At 30.7% G+C, this 21,504-nt stretch overlaps 1 protein-coding gene across 1 annotated transcript in view; it reads left to right on the top strand.

Annotated features, from left to right (window-relative positions):
* LOTGIDRAFT_131500 (hypothetical protein) overlaps positions 1-21,504 on the top strand; it is a gene marked incomplete at both ends in the record, with an annotated part of 67,561 nt that overhangs the window by 31,705 nt on the left and 14,352 nt on the right. The window contains one exon of the mRNA XM_009066213.1: positions 17,299-17,382. Coding sequence (XP_009064461.1) covers positions 17,299-17,382 — 84 coding nt within the window. The remainder of the gene's footprint in view (positions 1-17,298; positions 17,383-21,504) is intronic.

Below are 21,504 nucleotides of genomic sequence, written 5' to 3'. Positions count from 1 at the left end.
GATCTGATCCAGAATCTGAATGACTTGATAATAACTTTCTGTATATTAAATGCTTTTGACAGCGTTGGACAATTAATAGTTGATTTTTGCCTCGTTTTCTATGAGATTTTTTTCTCCTGTTATCAGTTTTTGTCTCGGATTAAGACAATTGTTGGCACAAATAAAATTATTTTTACCAAAGATCCCTCAGTGATAACAAAACTTTTCTTGGAAGAGAACCAAACCACCATTTTAGAAATAAGAGCTTGATGCCTACCATTATATTTTACAAGTTTCCATGGTTTAACACTTCAAGCCTTATCTTTCAAAGCATAAATTATATCTTTAAACAAAATATTGCAGAATCTGTCAAAATAAATTGATTGAAGTTACCTGTAAAAAAAATATGACATAAATAAGATATTTTCTCTTAACACCACTCCGCAGGGGATCCACGTGAAACTTGGTGCACTGCCCAAATATTCTTAGTTTCTAACTGATTTGATTATCATAGAAAATACTTACTTCATGAAAACTCTAGTACAAGTAAGATTATGTAAATATCAATCAGGTTCAGAAGTGCCAAAAAAGACTGGGTGATGTTTACTTTTAAACTTAAAAAGATTTGTTGATGAGTATTTTATGAAATAAGAGATTTCAAATTAAAAGCCGTAGCTCAGTTGGTGAAAAAGTGAACAGTAGGTTTGCCATTGATAAAATTGACACTTTTCTTCACTGCACAATGTATTGCATTGTCCTCATTAGCTCAGAATAAAGCAGTAACGAATGAGGAAGAATGGTTATTGTGGAATTGTCAGAACCATGTCTGTTTTACCTATCAATGCAATCAGTGTCCCCAGTACTGATAAATGTTTCAGAATATTTATAAAATTTATTAACAATCTTTAAGAGTACCTATCTCTTTAAAATAATCACGAAATTTTCAGATATTATAATAATTATCATCAAGTTTGTTTATCTTACTTTTAAATATTATTAAACTCTGATGATCCTACATAAAAATATGTGCATCAACTTCCATTTTTTGTTGTTGTTAACACTCAACTTCAAAATATAATTAAACTTTATGATTCATTACAAATTTGTGTGGACTTTTTTTTTGTGAAAAAAATATAAAATTATGATACATCTTGCACCTGACTTGTAATTTTCAATGTCTCTCGTTATCAGATGATTACAAAATTATCAAGAAGGAGTGACTGCATTAAAATTAGGAACTTTAACTGGTAAAGCTAATAGAAAACACATGGGTTGGAATTGAAGTTATCAGTAGAGGATGGGGGGAGAGAGAGTACATGGGGAGCAAGCAGATAAAACTAATAATTTGAAGATGTCAGCTTAAAATTTATTAGTTTGGATATTTTCTTGAGTTAAGTTGACTGTTTGTTTTAACATGTAGGAGACTGTTAATATATTTCTATCGTGTTTCACTTTAGTAAGTAAACTGTCTATAAGGAACTGAGGTAAAAAATTTTCATGATGTCACATGACTTTCAAAGCAGCCAATTAACTCGTTACTTCTCATTGAATTGAAGACATAGAATTAAAAGGGCAACTTATGCTGATATTTCAAAGCTCCAGAAAACATAACTAGTAATTTTCTTGAAGATGTAAACCTGCATTTATCTATTTATTGTCCAATTTATTTGACTCATTGTCTTTTCCATGTCAGCCCCTTTGATTTGCATGACTGACAGTTAAAGAAAGGGTCCAGAGATTTGACAAATGTATCTGTATTGAAAGTATATCAGCATCATTCGGGATATTCGTCTTTTATTGGCAATATCTCGGTAACGTGCCGGAGCACGATTCTCAAAATTTCTGTGTTTCTAAACGCGATAGGCACGATTCATTTAAGGCAACGTTGTCAAATCTCTGGACCCTTTCTTTAAGTAAGTATGCCAGAGTAGGTACCCAGGTTTCTGCTGAAAGCGAATGTTAACTTGTCATATACCAACCTATCATGATTGAGATGGAGGACAAGACATAACAACAGATATAAGGAGAGATGTTGAGAAATATATTAAAGATAAAGCATCATATTACATGAAAGAAAACTTGTTTTAAAACATAAGTTGTATGAAAGATCATACAGATAGGCTGAGATTAGCAGAGTTTCATCTGAGAAGGGAAATTTGATATTTAATTCTGCACAAAGACCAAGTCTCATTCGATTTGTCTGTCACACATATTCAAACACTGTATCTGTAAAATTTTCACTTCACAGGCAATAATAATGGACAAAATCAAATCAGTCTCTGTTGAATGAGCACTTCCTGAGAATTAAACAACAAATGGAGTTTTAGACCCTTTTTCTGCTCCTGGTTGGGATAATAAGAGCTTAGACTTAAAAGATACCAATGGAAAAACTACAAACTCTTTTCAGACTGGTTTGCAAAATGCAGCCCATCTTGAGAGACATAAGCATTCCCTGCAGTTCATGTGAGATTTCAACATGACTTATTAACTTCAAATTTGATCAAATCTGTATAGTTTGGAAGCTGGTAATTCACAATTTGATTTTACCCAAAAATCAGTATGAGGACACTAGTAAGTGTGGTATATTCAGTGAGTGTATTGGAGTGAAACATGGTATAACATTTAATAACTACTTGTTTTACCCTGTATATATCACTGTTACTATAAATAACTGGGCATTATTGAGGCAGTATATTACTCTTGTAACTCTCAATGAACCATTCCTATCAAGTCCTGCAAGTCAAACAGAGTTTTTCTGTGATATTGGATTTTTATAAGAACTCTGGCTTTTGGAATATGGAATAATAGGAATAGTAACACTTTATCTGTGATATTCTGTTGAATTTTTATCAGAAGTTTTATTAAGAGTTTTGAAACTTCATCTGTTTTATCCTTGTTACTTTACATAGGACATATCAGAATTTTGTCATATTGGAATATTGAAATAATTGGTTAAAGATCTTTTAAAATATCATTGATTCCTTTAACAATACAGCTTCTCTATTTGTGATATCACTTTGAATTTTTATCAGAATATTTCCCAGAGTTTCATAAAGAATTTGACAGAACAGTTCGTCTGATATTGGTATTGGTATTTTGAAATAGTCAGAATTCATACTGTTTTATTTATGATATTGTGATGGATATTTTTAAATCCTGAGTTTTGGAATATCAAATTATAAGAAACAAGCATCTAACATACAATAATACTGGATTATTTACCATGGAGAAGAAGAAACTGTTTTAAATTAGAGTGAAACTTAGGAATAAAAGGGATTAACTGTGAATTAAGGATTATTATTTAGCTAGGCAGTATGTAATGGGCAAATTATTCACAGAACTTGTATTGTTTATTGAATTGCATCACTGCATTTAAACGAGAATTTTGAAATTTGCTTTTAGTGGGTGCTTTATTAACATGTGCTAGCCATGTTTTTACTATATAATGGATTAAACAGAATTAAATAGCAATTTGTTGAATATTTATAAAATTTTAAACACTAGATTTTTAAATTGTATCTCCTGTGGTTGTTAAATGAACAAGTTTACACTCTAGCCATTACTGTCGTGTTTGACAACCTTATTTCAAAACAATCTCTATCAGGACATGCAGTCCAACTTAAGTTGAATCAAGTACATCGAAGTTGAATCATTATACAACACAATAGCAGGGCTGTACCACAATTGTTTTCAGATATACATGTGAATTTTAGCGTTTCCTTTTTAGTTGCAACTAATTCTGTTTAACTTAAAAAATACGAATCTGTAAAAATTTTACATTTTCAACAATTGAGAGTTATAGAAAGGTTAAAATTTGAAGAACAAAAATAGTAATGAAAGTTTTGAACTGATCATATTCCATGTTCATTTTGTTGTGATTCTGAAATTATGTATTTATATCCATATTGCAAATTTGTTTTGCTATTGACAGAAAGAATTTAACTCATTGATCAATTCATTCAAAAGCTAGGATTATAAACTCTCATATTTCTGATGGATCTGAAGGAAGCATTAGCCAGTATTATTGTGTAATTTGATTGGACAAAATAATTGTGTAATTTGATTGGACGAAATAATAGTGTAATTTGATTGGACGAAGTAATTGTGCAATTTGATTGGACGAGACTATTGTGTAATGACCAATGAAAGTGTGATTAAAATGAACGAGAAATCGGAATATGAATGTTTAACGGATGAATACGGTGAAGATCAGGGTTATTTAGTAAGTATTATTTCTGCTGTGATTAAATTAACCAATTAAGTTCCGTGGCTAAGAATTAAATTACATGCAATTTAGATAACGTTTGGTGCCAACACTAGCTATATGTGTCTCTCAAGAGTTCTAAGAACCATTCCAATTTTGGTTCACTTCGAGCCAGTGATCTTGGAATGGTTTCTTATAATGGACTTGATAGATTGATGGTAACTGTTCTGTTCTGTTGATTCTACTGTAATATAAATGGGCCAAAAACTAAAGACATTGTTATGGCCTAATGTATAATCTTATCCATGGCCAATATAGAATAATAATATATTAAATAGAAAGAGTAGGGTATATTGATATGAGAACTGACTGGACATAGGCCTGCTCTATAAATCTTACCCCAAGTAAAATAGAAAAAAATAGGGTATATGGGAACTGACTGGACAGGCACGATAAATCTGTGCCTAGTAAAGTTATGTAGAATTTATATGAAGTAGAAAGAGTAGGGTATATCACTATGAGATATAACTGGAGAGACCTGATAAATCTCATCCATAAGTAAAGTTATGTAGAATTTATATGAAGTAGAAAGAGAAGTGTTTATGAGATATAACTGGACAGACATTGATAAATCAATCATAATTTCTGACTGTTTGTACTGATATTAACTCTTCTTAATTGACACTCATCTGTCAGTCATTACAACTGTTCAAATCACTAGCAGAACACCTGATACCATTGTCTGCTTCAGAATTCAATTTCATTACATATTGTGTGGAGTATGGTATTTCATTAGATGAAAATTGATAAAAGGTTTATGTCGCTGTCCTGGCAAATTTCACTCATTACACACTGCATGAATTGTCCATCTTCATTTGTCCAATCGGATGCAGTAGAATGTGGGCTTTAAAAAGTCATTTCATTTCAGAAAAGTAGGACGTAAAACTCAAATTTGTATGATGTCTGATTCAACATTGGATTCTTGTAAGGTTTCTATAGTTTCTATACCACAGTGTGTATAATTCTCTTTTCTTGACACATTTCTTAATCAACCTTTTCTTTCCTACAAGATCAAAGCTTCATTCATTTATTTATTCTTTCATTCATCCATATTTTCTCACTTCTTCTACTAAAGTCAATATAAGATACTTTCCATTGCTCAACTCAACTCAACACTTTTGTCTTCATTAGCCCACATAGTGCGGAAAGGAGGACGTAAAACTCCATTCATTTCATTTCATTTCTACTCAACACCTTAAGTTCATCAACTTTAAGTACCATTGTTCTATAATTATAGAATCTAGGTTAATCTAGGTCATATTAATATAGAATGACCTAATTACCAGTAACGAAGCTAACAGGTTAACGAGTTATCAGGTAAAGTTATGAGGTAGTATTGGTCATTATTAATATAGTAAATACACTGACAGATGGTAGAGACTGATATACCAACAGGTCCAGTCTGTTTATTAGTGTTTTACCAATATTTTAGTTGGTCCAAATATTTATTAATTTTCTTATAAAATATTCTAGAAGGTGGTCTAAATATGAATCTGATCCGGAGTACCTACTGATAGGCCTGTCTTCCATTCTGTCCCCTTATAGACAGTACAAACAATACACAATAAATGACAACACATGGATGACAATGATTAAATGTCATGAAAACAGACATCTAATATTCTGTACATCAAGACACAACTTCTGATGCCACACCCATTGTGATGCACAGATAGTCCATGAACATTTCAAGGCTGTTACTAGCTCTCTCTGTTAACGAGTATTACACCAAAAATGTCTGAAAATTTTCTGAATTCTTTCAATTAATGAGATCAAAATTAGATTAATTTTACATGACAGAAGTCGCATCTTATTACCACGGTAACCATGTTTTTCTCTGAACTTACATCAACTTCTGGAACTTTTTCAACAAAATTAACAAAATAAACTCACAGAGAATTAAATTGGTGAAAAAGATACAATGTTATGTTTGGTTCATTGCCAGTATTATAAAAATGGGGTAAGAATAATGAATATGCATTAGTTTGTAATAATAGTCCTAAGGTGTAAATGAAAATAGGAAATTGGTTGGTGCTATGACTTCAGGGCCTTGAGCAATTTTTGTTTTTTTCATAAAATTCAAATTTTTATACAAATCTTTTATGTTAAGAGTGAAGAAGTGACTGCTATGTAATGCACTGCCTTTTCATGTTTTTGAGGGTTTCTGAACAGTTTTCTATGAATGGAGTTACTCTCTGCTCCCCCCCTATCCCCCCTTTGAATAAAAATAACCATCACCTTAGCATAATATCACTCGAAATTGACGAATCTGAAAATTCTTCAACATCTTTGGAAATGAATCATCTACGTTCAAAATCTGTTCCCACAGTCAATGAAACATAACGAAGATATTTTCAGATTTAAAAAAAAAAAAGCTTTTGTTTTATATCAAAGTGTCTATTTCATGATTTCCATTTTTTGTCGAAATCTCAAATTCACAAATCTGGTTTTTAATTGACAGATGTTGGAAGTTTTTTTTTAAAATCTCCTTGTTTTAAAACCGCGTCTGATATGATGAAAAACATGGCTCCACCCTAGTTACGGTACTGGATTTCACCTTCAGGTTATTTTCCAGCCAGCAGGACAAACTTGGTGATGTTTTTATAAAAGTTTTTATTTAAGTTTAAAAGCTATCAACAATTATGTTACTTAATAGAAAAAACAAAAAACACCCAAGTTTCTTTTTAACCATCTGGGTTTTTTAAGACAGCAAAATTTTGATGTGGACACTATTTTACTCGAGGATATTTTTTCATAGGCGTTTAATATTACTTTAATTTGTGAATTCTACATTTTGTTTTCAGAGTTTGCATCAGTAATCATTATATTTTGTGTATTTTATTCAAAGTTTTGATCAAATTACATGAAATTCTGTCTACACTAAGAAATTTATTCAATAAAATTCTGAAACATATCCAAGAAATTTTCAAGCGTGACATCCCTAATGTCTCTTTAAGGTGGAAACGTGCTAGGTTTTATTTTCTTTAGATAGATAGATAAAGATCCAATTCAGTTGGGTAAACACAGTACAGAGTTATTGCCCCTGGGAGAATTCAAACTTTTATTGTAATGTATTTATGCGTATTCGATATCAATTAAATACATGGAGCCATATAATAACAGGGTTTATGTTATCTTCGCTGATGATGGATACATGTCCAAAATGTTGCATATTGATGATGATGTACATATTTCAGACTATTTGACAATCTGGCATTTAGTTTATCTTTTTGGAGAGGTCTGTTCCTGATCCTGAATATTGGGTTCCAGGAACATGCTCTTAAAAAGATTGCAAATAGTTTACAATAGTTTTTCTTTCTAAGTGTGATTATTCAATAAAATTTGAAAATTGAACGCAGATTCAACGATATATTCTATTACTGCCAAATTCCCAAACCGGAAGTGAAAACATGTGTCCATGTGGTAAGGAATTAACTCATTCAGTAGCTCATCTGGTGATCATTTCAGCTCCTTCTTCTGTCAAATGGGAAGGAATTACCCACCTAATGCAATAATCAGATGCTAGCCTGACATTTTTAAATCAGTAAGATTCGAGTACAAGTTTGGCAAGATTCAGGAAGTTGTAGGCGGAGGAATACATTAACTTACATCAGTTAATTGTTTCCGTGTAATATTGACATTTTGAGCATCCTTGTTCTTAGAATGGTTATGTTTTTATTTCGATGCAGTCTATAGACCATTGTTACAATATTCTTACTGTGCTTATTCTGGAAAACTTGACCAAACTTGATTTTAGTATTCCAGTCATCTGATTGTTCAGATTTTAAAGTTACTATCCAATCAGATTACTGTATTTCTTAATATCTGGATTATATCTGGATTATATCTTGGTTTAGCTAAATATACTTAAATAGATAGCAGAATTAGTTCGGGACAGAATCTTAGTTGAGAAATTTTTGTATTAGAGCCCAATACAGATATGATTGTAACAAATTTATGTGAAGACTTCTTAATTCAAAATTTGACTATTTTGAGTAAAATGGCCTCAAAAAACATGCTCCTTTGCATTTAAAATGTGACTTGCAACAAAAAAAATAATATCAGAATCTGACTGTATAGAATTTTATTTTACCACTTAGCATTTTTCTCCATGATTTCAAATTTCACTCTGCTAATGACATTTGACTATAAAATTTGATGCATGATTCCCTCTTAGTAAGCCAAAACATTTCAAATAGGCATCAACATCTTCTTTAAATTGAATGAAAATATTTGAATATGACGGATGGAACTCTTCTAAAAATGTCTAGAGACAAATTTGAAAAGGCAATTGTTATTTGAGATCATTTATGGTGTCATAAGTCAGACACATTTCAGATTATTCTCAAAATTCCGTTGAAATTTCATGTCGATTCCACAATATCGTCTGGGAGAAATGAACTTTATTCTGAATAACGACGCTATATTGACAACTGAAAAGAAGATTAATTGCGTGAAACATCCATTCATGGACGCTCCAGTAATTTTAAGTTGTTCCATGTTCAGGAATTCTCAGACACGTCATTTTCAATCCAGACAACTTTTCCGAATAATAACACAATTTATTTGACAGAGCGGAAACGAATTTCCTGTTCTCAAGATGAAATTATTTGGAATATTTTCTTGCATAATATTCCAGCCGTGGTGAATAATGGCGTTGTCTGTCTTATTTTTTTGAGTTATTTGTTTTTTCTCGTTTTTCATTAAACATTTTACACATTGTAACACAAAAGGACACTGTCTGTGGTTCTTCAAATCATCTGGAATCAATTATTGAATAATTTTCAAACATTATTCTCATCTTTTGAGTTGTTTATATATTATATGGTTTGGATTAAAATGTGAACAAATTATGCTTTCATGTGGTGAATTACATGGTTTGAATTTTAACTTTTTATATTGTGTAGGTGTCTAGGCGTGGATTGTGTAAAAATGACTTGATGTTTTTGATTAAAATGTTCAAGAAAATAATAGCTTGGGGATGTTTTGTATGATTTTGTATCAAGTAGAGAATAATGCCCTGTGCTAGAAGGAAAGTGGTTTCATTCAGATCTTGGGTATTTGTGTATGTTGTCTGTCATTTGGGAGCTTCAAAAGCAAAATGTATATCTTTAAAGTTTCAGTTAAATTTGTATTTTATGAGTCAAATTAATAAATATATTCAATAGCTCAAGAAGTTTACCTTTTAGAGGGTTCACACACTCAATAATATTCATTAAGAATTTTAATTACTCTTAGATTTTTCATAAAATTAAAGAATTTTATCAGGTTGGTGTTACGAATTATCAAAGTTCAGATCAAAATTCTCATTAATCAGCTCTATTTTGCATCCAAACATACTTTTCTTTGACTGACACTTGAATTTATTGAGTAAAAATTGCTGGAGAATTTGAAACAAAAATCCTGGTGATGCCCTAGAACAATGCCAAGTTTCAAATGATAAAATTCCATCTGAATTGCTCATTGTTTCCAAGCTGATATCTTAATTGTTCAAATTAAAATTCCTAGAGAAATTAGGAAAGAGTTGAAATAGGAGATTAAGTACCTCATTAGAATGATATATGAATTTAAACCATTGAAAAGGCGTGAATTTAATATATACTCTGTTAAATTATTGTGTTATTGCTACTTTTTATATAGTTTTTTACCTATTTATGTCTAAGATGGATGTCTCTGTGAGTTTTCTTCCTAATTTTATATGCTGGTGAATGGTGATCCATGCTAGCAATTCATGAAATTTTCTTTATGTTTTCCAACCTATTATCCTCATGAGATTGAGACAGTATCCTATTTAAAAGGAATTGCTCAATAGTTATAAATGTATCTTACATCAAATATAAGATAAGACAAGATAAATCTTTATTATCCTTTCGGGAATTCTTGAGAAATGCAAGGCTGACAAAACAAAAGGGACTAACATAACACATAGTTTGGTATCAACAAACAATATACAATACAATTCGGACTAGAAGAATTATGAATTGTCTAATATTTGGTGTGTATAATAAACCAATGATTGCTAACAAATGCTGATTCATGCTCAACAGTTAGATATTTGAAAAGATTATATACTTAGTAAAATCAGTCATTTTAATCATTTATCACCTAAGTTATAAAGCTGTTATAAATATATTTGCCAACTAAAAAGTGCTAAAAGGTTAGTGATAAAATAGATGAACTTATATTATTCAAGAAAGTAGCTGGTAAGCCTCTTAGTCCATGTTTTCACACTTTAAAAGTGTCTAAGAAACTTTGAGATCTTCTTAGTTAACTCTTACTAATAATCACTGATACATGATAAAAATAGGAGGTGATATCAGTTGATTTAAATGTTATAAAGATAATGATATTAATCTGAGTTATTTATGGGCAATATGAGACCAGGGAAACGATTGGGAGGTATAGAATTATTCCTGGCATTATTGACCTTTCAGGGTTCTGGTTTTAGACCTACATCAAAGCTTTATTTTGGGCTGAAATATGATTTCTGAGGTCAATGTTTAAAGTTTTCTAATGTATGTAAGGTTAGATGAAATTTTAGGTAAGAAATGAAAGAAACAACCTGTTTTTTACAAGAATAACGACTTAGGTTCCAAAAACTGCTTGTTATCGATTTTTCCCCCTGATTCCATTCCAAACCCTATTTTGCTACAGACACTGGTCCTGGAAGATGATTATAGAAATTACCATTCAGTATTGATAATAATATGATAAAGTGTATTTGATTGTTATTATACTATGCAATTATATGATAAATAACACGTCAGTCATATGTTATATAGACTCAAAACTAGCTGTCCTGCTGAGGATGCTATATCAGAAACATGTATCAACAGCATGAGATTATCTCTAGTCCATATGAATTCATCACTAATGATGATAGATTAATAAGGTATATTTGATTATGTTTAATGTGCCTACCGAATTATATGATAACATGTAAATCCTACGTTATACACACTTCAAAACTAGCTGTCCTGTTGAGGTTCCTATATCAGAAACTTGTATCATCAGCATGAGATAATCTCTAGTCAATATGTGAGAGAGTAATGATAACAGTATAATCAGGTATATTTGATTATGTTTATCAATTTAGTTGATATGTTATATGATTTATTCAATCAATCAGCTCCTATTTCTATAGATTATTAGTAGAGCTTTCTATTAACAGAGATCATTTCATTCTGTATGACAATGCTTGTCTCCTTTCCTTTCTAATCAGATGATAAACTTAATTCCATTTCATCGTTCTTTTTTTTTTCAAAAGTATTTAAATTATGTTACATTGGCTAAGCCAGTTTTAAACAAGAAAAAAAACTGAAAAACTGAAAAACTTCATGCCTGAATTTAGTCATTATATACGTAGTGATGACCAAGCTTTAAATACCAAAAATAAACTGGCAAAATATTTCTAATAAAGAATGCTACTGACCAATATATTTCAAAATATTGTTAATAAAGAAATTGGTGCCATGGAATTGACTTTCTGCCTGAAATTTACTCTAGTGTATTATACCAATGAAATCTGAATCAAAGACCAATGGCGGCAAGATTCTTCATGAAATTTATAATCAAAAGGCTGATATTGAACTGTAATTCTGAGAGAGGTAAAGGTGAAAAGTCAGATATTTTCTGATTTATTGTCATTGATATTTTATGGTTGAGAAATGTTGTACTTAACAACTAAGATATATTTCACTATGCCAGTCTCAAACAGAAAACTGACTTGTAGGTTCTAAAATACAAATCATAAGTCAATGTCCAAAAGCTGTCTGAATCAATAAATATCAAAAGACATTTTGAAAATAAATGTCTATATTTTGGTTACTCAGGGAGACTGTTTATCGACTTTCATGCTTTGAGTATTACATTTTTTAAAATGCCAGATAAAAGCTTGAAAGGTAGCATGATTACCTGTAATAAATGTCTGCCAAGAACCCTAATCCTTGATATTTTAATGTCAAAAGACATTTTCAAAACAAATGTCTATATTTTGGTTACTCAGGGAGACTGTTTGTCGGCATTCAAATCTAACAGGAAATAGAATAAGATTTAGTCTATATTAGAGGTTGATTTGTTACCTGATTTGCATACCAGGTCTGTAAGAATGTGCTGAAGATTCGCCTTGAAGCATACTGGAAGTGATTATTGTGCCGAAAATACACGTGCGAACATATGTTACATCTTATTGCAAGTAATAATAACAAATATAAAGAGAATTGTTTGGTGATTTATTTATTTATTTTACCAATCTTTCTCTGGTTTTTATTCATTCTAAATATGTTTGCTAATATACAGATTTCTGTAATGGGATTATTGTTAAATGATGTTTTCATGTTACGAGAATTTCTGGGTGGTTTTATAATCTTTTTTACATTAAGTTGTGTCTTCTATGTAAAGATTCTGCACGTGCCTATAATCTCAAGCTGTAAGCTAACATATTTTTAGTAATATAAAAAAGGATAAAGCGAGTTTGCAGTGCTGAAATGAAACTTAAGAATTTTTTAGAAAAGTTGTCCAGAACATAAGTTTGTAAAGAAATACAGACCAGGTTACACCCTACTGTTCTTGGGCCTTATTCTCGAAACCTTAAGTAAGATTTAATCCAGACCATGTATTCTCAAAACGATCTTAGCGTTAGAATATCCTAGAATCAATGTTAGAAGATAACAACGTAGGACATCCTAGCACAAAGATCTTTTCGAGAAAAAGCCGCCAGATATTAAGAAATAAAGTAATCTGATTGGATGAATTAGTTAATTTAAAATTTGTTTTAGTGATTGACAATAAAGAACACTAAAATCATCTTTCATAAGTTTTAATAATAAGGCCCCAAAACAGTAGGGTAAATAGTTTACCTATTGAATAGACAGGGTGTTAACTAATAATGAAGAATTTGGTAGACTGAGTGTTTTCAGCTTACTAATAATGATATAATACATAGAACCAACCAACAGTTATCAAGTTATCATCGTGAAAATCTTAACCATCATCAAAAACTGAAGTTGAGATTTAAAAATATGAATCAAAAAACAACTTGTGTTGAAAATGTAAACAAATTGAATCAAAAAGATCTGGAAATTCAACTCCATTTTATCAGAAGATGAATTGAAAGAAACATGGCGAAAAAAAATTCTGCAAACAGAACTTGAGTTTTGAGACGTGTGCTTGAATTATGATGAATATTTTTTTTACCTCAGTTCTATTTTGTCAGGGTGACATGAGATTAATAATTTATTTTTCTGAGATCTGCCGACTGTATTCAGACTATTTGGACTAATCAGGGCTTTGGTTTTGGTTCTATTTGCCAGACATGTTCATCAGGGCAGCTCAAATGTCAATGGATCACAAGTCTCTGTTGTCATTGATATGGTTTGATTCCTGTCTGCAGATTTATAACTTTATATTTCATAGTCTATTCAGGGCTGTTGGTTTGGTTCTACTTGCCAGGGCAGCTGAAATGTCCAAGAATCATGTACCTCTGTTGGACATCAAGTATACTAGGTTAGACATTAAGTATCATTGAAGTCAATCAAAATCTGAATTTTGAAGTTTACTTATTACCTTTGTTGTTCTATAAAAAGTTATTCAATTAGCACAATTTGTTGGACAAAATGTCATTTGAAATTATTGTGTATGTAACATGTATTGACGAAGGCAACTAGACGTGACTGACAAAACCTTCTGTAAAATCAGCTATTGTGTGTAAGTTGCATTTCCAGGTTTAAGGCAAGTAGTTACAGAAAAATAGAAGAATTTGAGCTATATGATTTTTGCGAGCTCTTGAAAATGATGCTGACAGATCCTGACTATGAGTGACATATGGTGCTGTAGAATGAGCAAATTCATAAATGTTGCCATATCAACAGCTTTGACATGGTAACCAGAACATCATGGAAGCTTGGAATATTTTCTGAGATAACATTTCTGCATATTTCATAAATATTTATGATGACACTGACAGGTGTAGAGCCAGGGATAAAAACCAACGTGTTATAAAAATATTCTGCTAATTTTTGTTTTTAAAACTGGAAGTCTGCTGATAAAGAAACATAAAGAGAAAATGAAAATATGGTACTGCATTCCTGATAGTGGAAAATGATGATCTCTAACTTTTTACACCCTCTAGTTAGGCTTATGATATTTTAGCTGTATGCTTACTCTTCTAGACACCTGACAACACTTTTCATTATGAAATACTTACTCACTTATGATTGATATACACCACACGTAAAAAGTTCATTAGCTGCTACCAATGTTTCGTCAAAATGTTGGTTTGGATTTCTGGTTTTGTTTTGCAGTTTGGATCGTTAGTACTTGGTTTATTTATTATTGTAACTCGTTATCATCCTCTTTGTTTGTCAGTTTTCACATTTTGGATTCTTGGTACCCCTTTTGTAGATTAAGAGGCTTCTTTTACACTATCTCCTGCCATAAGCAATCTTTCATCCCTTACACCCTCTTGTTTGGCTTCTTCATACATGAGTTTTTAAAAAATTTTGAATTTTTGGTACACATTTAGTATCCCAATACCTAAAACACATTAAAAAAAAGTGAAGATTTTGATCAAAAATTGCATGTATTTGATAGGAATTTTTGATCCTAAGGCTGATATTAAACTCGACTATTCAAAAATTGTCTCAGAGGCCTTTTGGGTAGGCTATGCCTTGTTGTCGCTGCCTAGTTGATAAACACTGGCGAATTTTGAAACTTGCAAGCTTATTATTAGACATTATATTGAAATAGAAAGTGAAATTTCTAGTTTGAGCTGTGAAATAGTGACTAAGTTGAAGTCTTTTCTTATAAAAGAATCCTATTATTATTAAATTTAGCTGTAATATCTGGGAGATTTAGACATATGTAAATAATTAAGAAATATATTTATATCGTCATGGTAACATGTATATTTTTGATAATCTCAGTTTGATATCAGAAATTTGTTACCAAAAATATATTTTCTTAGCAATATTTTTTGGGTTTGGCAATAATTTTTAAATTTTGGCAGAAAACACTTAATTAGAGAAGTTAACTAAATTTAGGCCCTTTGCGCAACTTTCTTAAATTTTTTAATTTTGAAAATTTTGAAAGGAGAAGGTAAGGTAATTGTCTGAAAAACTTTTTATTTATTTAAGTGAGTATTGCGTGACTTTTCTTGTTTTTTTATTAAGAGTTCAGCTCTCCTGCTAGTGCTATGTTGTCTAAATTGTCTTGGAATTCAGGGCATGCTTTGTATCTTTGAAGTTTTCATGCAATGTTGCTCTCTCAGTCTTATAGATTTTATCTCAGAATCTGAGTATTTTGGAATCAAATTTTATTATTTGTCATTTCCGATACAAAATCTGCAAAAAATAATGTAATAAATTTGATATAGAAAATACCAGATCATAAAAATAATAAAAACAGTTTTTTCACCTGGACTACACCTGAGAGTTAACGAGTTTTACCTGACGTCTGATGAGTTTTATATCAAAATTCAGGTGGGAGAAAAATTAATTTTCTCAGGTGTTGAAGTAGATTGGCACCTCATCAACACTGAAGTGTTTTGAAGGATCTACCAGTAGAAAACTTTGAGTGAATGAATGGGTTTCAAGGATATAGTTATTTTAAAGGGTTTGTCCAATGGTATAATCTTAGTCTCAGAAGCAGGAATATTTTAGCTAAGCCAATCAGAATAGTGTTGACAACTCACTGTAGAAATTTGGGCCGTCATATGTATGTCCAGATAGGTTAACATTTGAACTGATACAAATTTTTCAGAAAAAAAATTCATTTGAAATTGACTTTTAATAATTAACCTATTTTACAAGGATAACAACTCAAGTTCATAAAGATCCTGTCTACCTTACAATTACTAAATGCTTTTCACAGACTTTGATATTTTTTATGTAAATGGAAATATTGACTCTGAATATAAACAACATTCAGATAATTTCCTCAGAACACGCGCCAACTTCAGTACATTGAATACAGAGGTCTGGGAAATTCTGACCGAACAGATGCCAAATCCAGTACGATTCACCTAGATCTTTTACTAGTATTGGCAGACGATTGTCAACATCACCGTGGATTCAACCAGACCTACCAGTCGGCTCGAAAAACACCTGCAGGGGAATTCTATGAATATTTCCTTACATGTCTCCAAATCTGGCGGCAAGATGTGTAAATACGTCTGCCTCCCAACGACCTTTGATGTCTGTTAAGGTCAAATCTTTGCGAAAAACAAAATAAAGACGAAATTATAAGTTCGATAGATGTTAAATATCAAATGAGATGCGATATGTTTTTGTTAAATTTTTTTTCTCAGACTTTCCTTAGGGTGTTTCCATCAACAAGTATTCTCATGCTGCCTTCCAGTCACTATATGTCACAGCACAGCCAAAACACGTGCATGCAGGCTCAGTGTTAAAGTTAAGCTGTTGACAACTGTATACAGGGTTACCTCATAGCAACATTACTGCTCTCAAGGCAGTATATTTCATTGCGCATACTGTTTCCTTTGGGGGTCTCCGTTACCATGTTGTCTTCCTTCAAAATATTTCATTGAGAAAGACAAGGAAAACATGAATCAAAATTGATTTATTTGAAAATGGTGTTTTTGTGATCTAACACAGCCCCAGCTGTTAGTAGCCCTCCAGATCATTTGTACTTTATGCACATGCAGTACCTACTTCAGTCTTACACAAATATTATCAAAACATGTGCATGCACTCAAAATATAAAAAAACACATGCATGTTTTATCAATGTGTTCTGATTATATATTAAAAACCTTTCAAGCAACTCTTATTTCTCTAGTAGCTTATTGAACATGATAAATATGACATATCAAAACATACACATAAACACGCATGCACATGCAAATTATCTCAGTATGTTATGGCAATTATTAAATTAAGAAATGAAGTATCAGGTATAAACCTGAAGTAAGATTTGTTATTTTTTTTGTATATGCCGTATCTTGATGAAGAATGATGTTTTTATGCCTGAAAATTCCTACTTTTTTTCATACTTCCGTTTCAACATGAAATTTATGTTTTTTATTTCTGTGTTTTTCAGTCACATGTGGTAGCAGCGTTTGAGCAGTCGTTGTCTAATATGACAGCACGTCTACAAGCCTTAACATTTACTGCTGAACAGAAGGTAAGAACCATTATTTATTTTCTGAAACAAATATATTAAAATATAATATCTTAGTTAGGTAGAATTAGATACAAACTTAATCTTTTTCAAAAGATTTAAATGCATATGAGAGTCATATAAAAAGGAATACCATTATTTATATCCTGGAAAATTTCACCTGTGCACATAGGAAGTGTATTAATCTAGTTAATCTATCAATGACTAAGAAGAACCAAATTGATTGAGCCACTTAAGAAAAACGTTTTTGAGAAGCAGGGACCAGATTACTAGAAAACATTGACCATATCAACGTTACTTGATTTGATATGAAGTTATGATCCAGTCTTATTAAAATTAGACCAATCTTTCATTGCATTTTTTATTAGCTTTTATTTTTAATGGAGCCACTTCAGTTAGGGTCTAAGGACGAGTCTCATGAGCAATCGTCAAAATAACCTTTTGACCTAACCCTGCTTTAACCAAATCAAATTTCTGCCCTCGTCATTTTATTCGAATTTGAAGCAATTTGATTGGTCAAAGCAGATTAGGTCAAAAGGTTATTTTGATGAATGTTTAAGAGGCCAGTCTTTAGACCCTAACTGAAGTGGCTCTATTAGAAATAAAAGCTAATGAAAGAGAATGGAAAGAAATTAATATATATGATACAAATGGAGATAGACATTTAAATTAATTAATTAACTGAATTCTAATCTATTCATGTGTTTGGTTTGTTTATTTATAAGTTATATTCCTATAGCAACAATCCTGATATCTTAATTCTATAGCCAAACTTTTAAATCTATGGAGAAATGCACCATATGGACAAATTTTTCACCTTGGCTTATCAATTTACTTATTTTCTTCCATAAGATTTCTGAATAGTTATCAATTTTCAACTTCAACATCATTTTTGACTCATCAATTTTGAGTTCCCAGTCTAACTTATTTTTGGGTTTATTTTTTTCTACCAGATAAGAGATAAAATTATGATGAAGAGTAAGATTGTATATTTTGTTTTCTGGTGAATGTTTTTGAGACGCGGCTCACCAGCTTTCAACATATGTTCTATATCCTTGGCTAGATTTCTTTTGATAAAATATTTGCAGGAATATTTTCTTATGAAATTTTGTTGTTTTGTAATTAGAGTTATTATTTATAGTCCTACTATGAATGTTAGTACTCTTTCCATGTTATTAGATAATGAGCCAATTTTGAGCTTTTCCATATTTAACATAAAAATTGGAAATGGACTTGACTGCATTTTAAATGGTTGTAAAGAAGTTTTCTAAACTTTTTATTTGTATCGGGGACACTGATAGCTTCAGTTTGCACCATTACAATTTTCAGACGTCAGACGTCAGTTGCTGTGGTTCCTGGATTATAACTAAGCGTTTTATGACATCACTATTGCAAAAGGTTTTATGTTTTATGATATAAGTCGATTAAAAAACCTCTTTATAATCCCTTTAATATGAATACATAATCACTTGAAAATAATTGGAATTTATTTGATTTTGAAATAAAAATATATCATTGCCAAATTGCCTTCAGATACGTTTAAAATTGGAAGTGTTAATTTCCAAACTTTAAATATTATTTATGACACCTAGTGTTATGATATAATAACACCAGATGGTTTCTGTCTGAAATTTTAAGAGTTTGTAAACAACAGTTAAACTTTGTTATTCTTTCAAATTTATCAAATATCTTGTAACTTGTAAGGAAAACAGACTGAAATGTATTACACCTATTGAAACAGATATCACTAATTCACTAAATTAGAAAACTTGATTCAAATTTACTCATAGTGAAGAAAAAAACTTGTGAAATACTAAATTGAATTTGACATCAAGTGGAATACCTTAAAGCTCTCTGTGACTGGATTTGTCGTATCCAAACATCCTATATCAGAGAGCTGAAATAGCTAATAGTATTGTTTCTTGATAAATACAATTAAAACTGGAAAAATGTTTGTAAGGTGTATGCAAGATTCTTGTGTGCAGACTAAAAGCTGTTAATACACTTCAAAGGAAAATATATGCAATTGTAAATTTGTAATTTTGTAATGTTAAGTAAGATAACAGTCGAAAAGATCTCAATCGTTACATAAGTTTATTCTCATATAGACAGCAAAAAATTTAATACCTATATTCAAGAACAAAGACTGCACTGTAGAAAAGATGCAATTGATAAAAGTACAAGAATTTGCAGTACTAAATAAATTAAATAATGACAGTGCTATATAAATAATGACAGTGCTATATAAATAATGACAGTGCTATATAAATAATGACAGTGCTATATAAATAATGACAGTGCTATATAAATAATGACAGTGCTATATAGATAATGACAGTGCTATATAAATAATGACAGTGCTATATAAATAATGACAGTGCTATATAGATAATGACAGTGCTATATAAATAATGACAGTGCTATATAGATAATGACAGTGCTATATAAATAATGACAGTGCTATATAAAAAATGACAGTGCTATATAAATAATGACAGTGCTATATAGATGATGACAGTGCTATATAAATAATGACAGTGCTATATAAAAAATGACAGTGCTATATAAATAATGACAGTGCTATATAAATATTGACAGTGCTATATAAATATTGACAGTGCTATATAGATAATGACAGTGCTATATAGATAATGACAGTGCTATATAAATAATGACAGTGCTATATAAAAAATGACAGTGCTATATAAATAATGACAGTGCTATATAGATAATGACAGTGCTATATAAATATTGACAGTGCTATATAGATAATGACAGTGCTATATAAATATTAACAGTGCTATATAGATAATGACAATGCTATATAGATAATGACAGTGCTATATAAATATTGACAGTGCTATATAAATATTGACAGTGCTATATAGATAATGACAGTGCTATATAAATAATGACAGTGCTATATAAATATTGACAGTGCTATATAGATAATGACAGTGCTATATAGATAATGACAGTGCTATATAAATAATGACAGTGCTATATAAATATTGACAGTGCTATATAGATAATGACAGTGCTATATAAATAATGAAAGTGCTATATATAAAATGACAGTGCTATATAAATAATGACAGTGCTATATAGATAATGACAGTGCTATATAAATAATGACAGTGCTATATAAATAATGACAGTGCTATATAAATAATGACAGTGCTATATAAATAATGACAGTGCTATATAAATAATGACAGTGCTATATAGATAATGACAGTGCTATATAAATAATGACAGTGCTATATAGATAATGACAGTGCTATATAAATAATGACAGTGCTATATAAATAATGACAGTGCTATATAAATAATGACAGTGCTATATAAATAATGACAGTGCTATATAAATAATGACAGTGCTATATAGATAATGACAGTGCTATATAAATAATGACAGTGCTATATAAATAATGACAGTGCTATATAAATAATGACTAAAGTGCTAAAGTGTTTGATGATGTCACTTGTCACAAAATATGCTTTATCATGATTGTGAGGCCCTTCGCAATAAGTGATGTCATAAAATACTTAGTTTTAGTAGAATTGCAGAAACCTAAGATGTCTGGTTGAAATTGGAATGGTGCAAATTGATGCTATTAGTGTCCCCAATACAAAATGAACAAAAGCTCTTTACAATCCCTAGTATGTGCACTGCAAATGGATGACAAAGTTAAAGGACTTGTGTTAAAAAAATAACGTATTCTTGGCATATGGTAGAAGATTCCTGCCAATTTAAGGGATGTTCTAGAAAGCAATTAATTATGCTTCCTCTACAGAATTGCTGTTCTGACAAGAAGTCTCGCTGTTTAATGCGAGTTACTGTGAAATTTTTGGCAAAATTTATTCTGATGAATATTTAAAATGGGTTATTGTACTCTTTAGAGCCAAGAAGTAATTTATAAAAGGTGTTTTGGTATCGATTACATGAAATATGCTTTTGTAATTTCATTTGTTAAGTTGTCTCCCTTGAGAATATAACTAATGTATATTCCATTTTGGCCACATACGAAGTAACGTTGAAAAGATGATTTTGTATCAATTTCCTTCAAGTAGTGTTTTTGTGATTTATTTTCCAAGAGTTACCTCCCTTGAGAGGAGTTTTCT

Source organism: Lottia gigantea (genome assembly GCF_000327385.1).
Source record: "Lottia gigantea unplaced genomic scaffold LOTGIsca_74, whole genome shotgun sequence".
NCBI classification, from domain to species: Eukaryota; Metazoa; Mollusca; class Gastropoda; family Lottiidae; genus Lottia; species Lottia gigantea.
The sequence above is the reverse complement of the archived record's forward strand: the minus strand, read 5'-3'. Positions and strand labels throughout refer to the sequence as shown.